Source organism: Piliocolobus tephrosceles, chromosome 7 (genome assembly GCF_002776525.5).
Source record: "Piliocolobus tephrosceles isolate RC106 chromosome 7, ASM277652v3, whole genome shotgun sequence".
NCBI classification, from domain to species: domain Eukaryota; kingdom Metazoa; phylum Chordata; class Mammalia; order Primates; family Cercopithecidae; genus Piliocolobus; species Piliocolobus tephrosceles.
Window position 1 is genome coordinate 107,670,761 of NC_045440.1, and position 8,254 is coordinate 107,679,014.

An 8,254-nucleotide genomic window follows, 5' to 3' on the forward strand; every position below is an offset into this window, starting at 1 on the left:
TTTATATGGTGGAAGAAATAACAGCATATTTGTATGCAGATGGGAATGATCCAGAAACATTTCTTCATGTATGAAATAGGAGAAATAACAGAACGTATCATAGTGCAGCTAAGAGGATCAAATATGATAAAGCCTGTGATGGAGTAAGTGCTCAATATGTGCAGAGTGTTACTCATAGAAATCACAATCTGCCCTTGCGACCAAGGAAGAGAAAGGCTCACCAGCAGAAGCCTGCAGTGCAGTGTGACAGGTGCTTCTGGTGTCATACGTGGGCTGCTGAGAATATGAAGGAAGAGCCCTGGGACGTGGAGCGGGGTGTTTGGATCCAGTAAATATAAGTGGCAAAATAATAGGACTAGTTTTGCCACAATAACGAGGCTAGAATGAAACCAAGTTTACCTGAAAATAAATAGGGATTGGGGATTTAATCTCATATGTTATATTGCTTTCAGTCTGATTTTCCCTGGTGTTCGCTTGGCCTCTGATAGCCAATTCAGCGATTTCCTGGATGGCCTTGGCCCTGCTCAGCTAGTGGGACGCCAGACTCTGGCAACACCTGCAATGGGTAAGGATTTCTGCCACATGATTTCACTATTTTGTTTTAGGTTATTGAAAATGAAATTCTCTAACTTTCATAGAATCTTCTCTCTCTCTCTCTCTCTCTTTCTCTCTCTCTCTCTCTCTCTCTCTCCCTCTTTTCTTTTCTTTTTTTTTTTTTTTTTGACAGAGTTTCACTCTGTTGCCCAGGCTGAAGTGCAGTGGCATGATTATGGTTCACTGCAGCCTCGACCACCTTGGCTCAAGAAATCCTTCCACCTCATCTTCCCAAGTAGCTGGGACTACAGGCACATGCCACCATACCCAGCAAATATTTTGACTGTTTTTTTTTGTAGAGACAGGGCCTCACTGTGCTGACCAAGCTGGTCTCAAACTCCTGGCCTCAAGCAATCCTCCTGCCTCCACCTCCCAAAGTGCTGGGATTACAGGCATGAGCCACTGGGCTCAGCCCGATACAATCTGTAACAATATTATCAACAGGAATCAAGACCTTAGATTTTAGCAATAAAAAATATTTAACCATTATTTCTCTTTTAATTTTAATGCTTTTTAAAGGAAGATACTATTGATAGAATTTTAAGTATATTTGAATTTAAGAAAATATATGGGAAATGATGAAATGATGTTAAACCAAGGTCTTTGACTCAAGTATTTTCCTTAGTGCATTTGTATATTAAAGCACATTTGTTTCTTCCTCCTTCCATTAGGTGACATTCAGGTAGGAATGATGGACAAAAAGGGACAGTTGGAGGTAGAAATCATCCGGGCCCGTGGCCTTGTTGTAAAACCAGGTTCCAAGACACTGCCAGGTAAAAACAAAAGAGATTTTTCTGTTATTGTCCGTAATCCATATTGTTTCAACTTAGAGACCTTTTGATTGGTTTAGACCTTTGATTTAGTTAATCAAGGTTATTAATGGATAGTCCATTATGACTGGTTTGGGGCTGGAGTCATTTGTGTGTTTATCCTGAATGAGTGTTCAATGAGGATGATCCGGTGGGGATAATGTAAGTTGTTAAATAAGTACATAATGTAGTAGAAACCACTGCAAAATAAAAACCATCCCACTTAGAAAATTCATTTTGTCACACCATGTACACAAGGAGTTCTTTTTTCTTATTAGCTAGTCTTTTGTGTTATTCTTCAGTTTCTCTAGAGCTTCAAAATTCTCCTCAGGAATCCGTAAGACTCTGGAATTAGAATAAAAATAGATACAGGCTCCAAAAGTAGCATAAGCTATGTATGCTGGATATTCTAATTATAAGACTTTTACTTCCTATAATCTGAGGAAAGAGAGGCACTATTATAACTTCTTATGCTACTATTTCATACTGAAATGTCATTATAATCTAAGGCGCTTGAAGCCATGGAAGGTGCCACAGTGCTCCAAATACATTGTGTAGAGATTGTTTGATAAGATGGATAAAACAATTCCTGAGGATTCTGAAACTTGATTTCTAGCCTCAGCATCTCTACTGATTGACTTGTAATTTTTGACTCTTAACTTTTCTATTTCTAGCTTCAGCATCTCTACTGATTGACTTGTAACTTTGACTCAACTTTTCTATCTTTGCAGAAAGTTTTAATTATATAATCTATTGTATAACCTTGCACTGGTGATTAAGACAGTTGTGTTTATATGTCTTAGAGCTAGTCAACTCATTCTGCTATAAAGAATATCATGATTTGTACATGCATAAAAAATGGTTTTTAAGAAGTGTCTGTTGGATAAATTTTAAGCCATAGATTTTCTAATTAGTTGCCTCTTAGCTAATTTGATCAATATCATATGAAATTCCACTACTGTTATACCCACACCACCACCAATAAATAAGTACTTTTGAGTGATAATCACTATTTGTGGGGATGAGTGAATGAAACAATATAGCTTCAAGCATGTTAAATAGATTTAAGTATTGATAAATTAAAGACTGAGTAGGACATCTCTCAGGACTGGAAGCATTTCACTTTATTTAATGCAGTGTGTAAACCTGTATAACCAGTTGATGAAATTAGTAATAATAAACTCAGGGGCTATGTTAACATCCCCTAAAACTCTCTGAAAGACACAGTTATCCACTGTTTATCTAGTGATTTTGACAGAATGCGGCTAGGCCAGTGGCATGATCGCTAGCTCTTTCAGCCAAAGATTAAACTGTGGTAAATGTCACTGTGAGTTGGCCATTTCATGTCCATAGTTTATTGCTTATCCTCCTCTATCTTTTCTTTCCCAAGCACCATATGTAAAGGTGTATCTATTAGATAACGGAGTCTGCATAGCCAAGAAGAAAACAAAAGTGGCAAGAAAAACGCTGGAACCCCTTTACCAGCAGCTATTATCTTTCGAAGAGAGTCCACAAGGGAAAGTTTTACAGGTATCTACCTAATTGTTTATCCCTTACCTAAGAAAGTATTTTTCATGGAGTCAGACGTTATACCCCAAATCTTTTCCGTTGTATTCTTTTATGTTCCTCACAACTGAAATTCTTTGGAAACTTTTCAAAGCGGTGACCAGTGCTGTAAAGCAATGTATGTTGTCATTTTCTTTAAAGTGATTTATAGACGTGCAAATCCCCACCACACATAAATTCCAGTCTCTCTGGCTTTCTTATGACTTTAATGCTTCAGTACAATTTCCCCAATGTACCTTTAGATTCCACTAGTTAAAGACAACTATTCCATTATACAGATTTTAACTTGATCTTTGATGTCAGAAAATTAACTGAATGTACTTTAGTATTTTCATATATTTTGCAACTTTTTCTATTTACACAGTTACACTGACGTCACTCTACTTTTTATTTTGCCAACAGATCATCGTCTGGGGAGATTATGGCCGCATGGATCACAAATCTTTTATGGGAGTGGCCCAGATACTTTTAGATGAACTAGAGCTATCCAATATGGTGATTGGATGGTTCAAACTTTTCCCTCCTTCCTCCCTAGTAGATCCAACCTTGGCCCCTCTGACAAGAAGAGCTTCCCAATCATCTCTGGAAAGTTCAACTGGACCTTCTTACTCTCGTTCATAGCAGCTGTAAAACTGTTGTCACAGCAACCAGCGTTACAAAAAAAAAAAAAAAAAAAAAAAGACAAATCACAGGTTGCAAACCCTGGTAACACTGCATGCTTAATGTTGTGTCTTCTGAGCCTGTTTCTAGGGATACAAAGCGATCCTGTGTTCTCAGAGGAAGTTGCACACATTGTGCCCTAAAGAAGGCCCTCAGGTGAAAGAGCAGAGCTGTGAAGAACTATCAGGTTTGAAATTCAATGACATTCGAGTTCTGGTCCAATCTGAAGCCATGGATTAATCTCAAAGAATCAGTCAGTTTCATGCAACAGAAGCCCTTTTCAATGGCACCTTTATATTTTTATCGTTCCTTTTTCTTCATTTATCTAATCCCAAAGCCCTGATATGCCACAGAAATGGAGCTATACAGCCATGAAGCCATGTTACAGGTCAAGGAGTGAAATCCTAGGAAGCATCAGGTGAAAAGTAGGAGACCAAAGAAGTGGTCAGGAACAATCATCAGCCCTCCTCTGGCCGGGGATCAGAGCGGTCTGTCCAGCAGGAAGAGTGGCAGACTGTAGCTCCACGGGCACGTCCTTTACTAATGCCAAGATGTGTTGGACTCTGAAAAGCAAAATTCTGTGGCTACACTGTACTGAATGAAATTAAAGAAACTTTTTTTGCATGGACACAGATTAGCTGAATACTTAAATTATTTTCTTGGGGCTGCAACTTGCAAAAAATAAAAATAAAAATCAGCCATTTTCAACAGTTTATATTATTTTTAAAAATAAATTTCACTAGTGCATGGTTTTAAAAAGGAGAGAGAATGCAACAGGGTGATACAAAGATACACCATGTTTATTCTTTAATCATAGTCTGTGTTTTGGCAGACATTACAAATGGAAATACTTTCTAGAAGATATTTAAAATTCTCTTTATGTGACAAATAAGTATAATATATTCAATTTATCCCCATGTTAAATATACAAATCTTATGAAGTTCAATATGTGCAAATTTTTCACATCTTTCTCCTCTCACTTTTCCTCTTCTCCCTCTTTTAATCTTTTCTTTCTCCCTGCCAGAGTGAACCTTATACTAAAAAATTACAAGTTTTGATCTGATCCTCTCTTATACCCCATGTTTGATTCAGAGCTGTAGATGCCTCTGAATTTGCAAATTTCTCAAGGGAAAAATAACTTTAAGAGCTTTCTTTATTTCAAGCATGTTGAAAAGGATTTTGCAACATGACTTGGGAGTACATTAAAGTAAGTCAGCATGTATTTGACAAAGAAGATATTTGAACTTTTGCAGTTTACTGTACAGTGCATGGTAATTTTTTTTCACCTTTAAAATTCAGTTTACAGGAAAACTCTAAAATCATGTTGCCATTGTGATGTCCAATAAATTTGTTTTTAGCACCAGCATTATTCATACAGGGGTTAAAGTATTATTTGTAGATGGTCTTAGGTTTTGTTTGTTTTTTAATCAGTTAAAGCAATTTCCTTAGTCAGTTTCCATTTACTATGTGAATAGAAACACTGCTAAAAATTGGGAGCCCTGAAACACAGGGCTGTTTATTCATTCATTTTTCTGTAGTAAAATTCAACTTTTCACAAATTATATTTCTAAAGAAATATAGCAAACATAAATCTGCAACAATTTTAAAGCTCCAATTTTTAGGTGACTCAAAGAAAGTCAGTATGCCTATTAATAGTTATTTGATGCCATCACCAAAAGTCTATGTGAAACTCTCCTAAAGTCAAAACCCCTGCCTTTGGTTTTACAGACAGTTATTACCATTGGGTGGTGCTGCAAGGTCAAATTTCTCCTAAGTTCCCCTATTTAGAGGAAAAGTCACTAGTTATTGTAATAAACCACCCATGGTTCTTTATGTACATTTTGATAACACATTATTATAGCTTCATTTTAATTCTTTGCTTTAATTTTTGAAATCCACATCTCATTTGTTTAAATTAAGGCCATGCACAAATTTTGTTTTAGTTCAGTGCTGACCATTAAAAACTATCATGCTTGATACGGTGCAAAAGTTAAAATGAGTATCACTAAAAATGCCTTCTCTTTATGTGGTGCAATATGAAATACACCAAGACTGTGTCTTGACATTCTGATGGACCCAGGCAAAGTTGTTAAAAGAATGAATAAAACTTTATTAAAATAATGTAGACACCTGTGTACCAGCAACAATTGATTTAATAGACCTAGAGTGTCTATACTAACCCTTAGAATAAAGGTTTATGATTTTCCTGATACTAAGATGCAGTCACATAATCTTTTGTGCATATTCCTATACAAATTGTTTCTAATTTTAATAAGAAGGACATGACTGTATGGAATATTTGTACATACTTGTCATTATGCAGTATTTATTTAAAAGTTGGTGTTTTCTTTTTTTTATTTTCACATCTGCACCTCGACTTGTGGTTTAGTCATGGAACTAGCACTATGCCAGTGACCGTTGTTGCCCTGTACATAGTATGGTTGAAAAGTAAAGGGAATTCCAGTTGGAAAAAAAAGGGCAGATTAGTCCTGTAATGAACACCAACTAATGTAAATCAAATTCATTCTGGTGATGGTATTTAACACTTTAAATAAAACATTTTCTTTACAGACATCTGCAGTGCTTTCTCTGACTTTTCTCCCCACATAGCCCTGAGCCTGCTACAGCTCGTTCCCTGAACTCATGTATCATTTAAAGAATGAAATCACTGTCTCCTACTTCTCAATAACATAAGTAGACTGCTGGTCTTAGCAATAGCCCTCAGTAGAGCACTTCTTTAAAATGCCAAAAGATTTCTGCTCACACTATTAAAAGTTGCTGTATTTTAAAAGGTTGTTATTTTGGATTGAGTTGCTTTCTGATTAAATGACTCAGCAACTCACAGATTTTATGAGTGAAATTTTTAAGTTAGTCATGGCCTTCACTGACAGCAGAGTCACAAATACTCAGGCACAGGCTCCGCTAGCCCCTGGGTGAAGATGGCGAAGGCATAGCTGGCTTTTATGCATATGTGTTTCTGCTAAAGTTTCAGTTTTGCTTTGTGGAGGGTGGAGGGTGTGTTTTCGGGGTGGGGAGGCGTGTGGTAACCTGACATATAACAACCTGTCCAGAGACTGGCTTCTATGTGTGGATATGAATGGGTGACAGGATTTCTCCATATCCTTCTGGGGCAGTTCCTCAACTGGGAGAAGGAACCCCTGCGGAGTTCTCATGGGAGTCTGCTTCAGGTCTGAAATTTAAGAGCTAGTTTGAATTCACATTTATTTAGTAATCTAACTGAAATCTAAGTCTAGCTGTCTGTCCATTCTTGGAAACAACCATTTCCTCCATTTCCAAAGACTCAATACCTATCCCCATACCTATCCCATTTTTTTTTTCCTTTATCCCATATATACCCCCACTCTAGTGAATTGCTTTTGTTCATACATTCCTGTTATAAAAATTCCCTTCCCTTTCTCATGTGCCCTCTCCTGAAAAGCTCTTCTACTTTTCTCAGTAATAATACATATGAGTCCCTTCTTGCCACTCCCAGCTCATGAATAAGCTCTTTTGGCAGCTCCTGAGAAAACCCTAACAACACGGCTGCCATTGACGCCAACACCTTCACTTTCCCAGGGACCCCAGATGCCGAGGCTCCATAGACAACAGTAAAGGATATGATGTTCTTGTAGTGGATATGATAGAATTAGGCAAGAGATCACCAAAGCTGTCTGCCGACTACTGATGTAACCCTTGTCATTCTGTGCATGTAAAAATGATGTGCTCAATGTGTTTGTCTCAACTCCCTCAGCTCGTGATGCCCTCAGTGTTCTGTGGGCATTTATGCACTGAAGAAATGGGAGTTCGTACAACCCACCTCTGGATTGTGAAATGTGTATTGAGAAATACTTTGCAAAAGAGAAATTTTTTAAGTGAACAAACAACAAATCCGTGCCACTCACATCTTCCATGTGCCCTTACTCAGGTCACTTATTCTCCAGGGCATTCATTTCCTCACCTGGAAAATACGGAGTTTGAGGTAGATTCTCTTCTGTCATTAAATTAACACTTTAACTAAAATGTAAGCTCCTTCAGGGCAGAGACCATATCTTCAGTATCAAAAACTGTTTGACACATAGATGTTCAATAAATCTCTGTCTAATGAAGGTTTATTTAGTCCTTGTTTTTTTTTGAGGCACTATTTCAGGCATAGTAGTGAACAAAACAAACATTAGCCCTGTCCTCATGGGGCTTTCATTCTTCTAAAGAAGACACATTGGGTAAGCAATTCCAAGTGTGATAACTCCTAAAGTGAAGGCCCCAGAATGTTACAGGAGTATACAGCAAAGTGTTTCAACCCAGTTTAGACATTTAGGGAAAGCTTATATCTAAAAAATGGACGGGAGTTAAACAGAAGGAGATGATGGCAATGGGAAGCAAGAGTGAGATGAAGACTATGTCAGGCGAAGAGAACAACAGGCAAGAAAGTGGAGAAAAGGGAATCATTACTACTTGTATTATCTTATAGTGTCTAAAACAGTGATGAGCACATAGGAAGTGAATGAGTTGAATGAATGCATCTATAGATTCCTGCATTTGGGCTATTTCTAAAGCATTGAGAGTTTTATTGGGAAGCTAGTTTTGATTTAAACTTAATGTGAAATCTATTTCTAAATGAGGTAAT

The 8,254-nt window shown here is 37.3% G+C and overlaps 1 protein-coding gene across 23 annotated transcripts in view; it reads left to right on the forward strand.

Moving 5' to 3' along the window:
* Positions 1-6,198, forward strand: part of RIMS2 (regulating synaptic membrane exocytosis 2) — a 775,110-nt gene extending 768,912 nt beyond the window's left edge. For 19 of the 23 annotated variants that reach the window (XM_031935888.1, XM_031935883.1, XM_031935887.1 and 16 more), the window contains 4 exons: positions 453-565; positions 1,266-1,367; positions 2,794-2,933; positions 3,372-3,590. In XM_031935888.1, coding sequence (XP_031791748.1) covers positions 453-565; positions 1,266-1,367; positions 2,794-2,933; positions 3,372-3,590 — 574 coding nt within the window. Of the gene's footprint in view, positions 1-452; positions 566-1,265; positions 1,368-2,793; positions 2,934-3,371 lie in introns of all 23 variants that reach the window. The other 4 variants (XM_031935886.1, XM_031935896.1, XM_031935898.1 and 1 more) reach the window with 3 other exon arrangements.
* Positions 6,199-8,254: the final 2,056 nt, after the last annotated feature.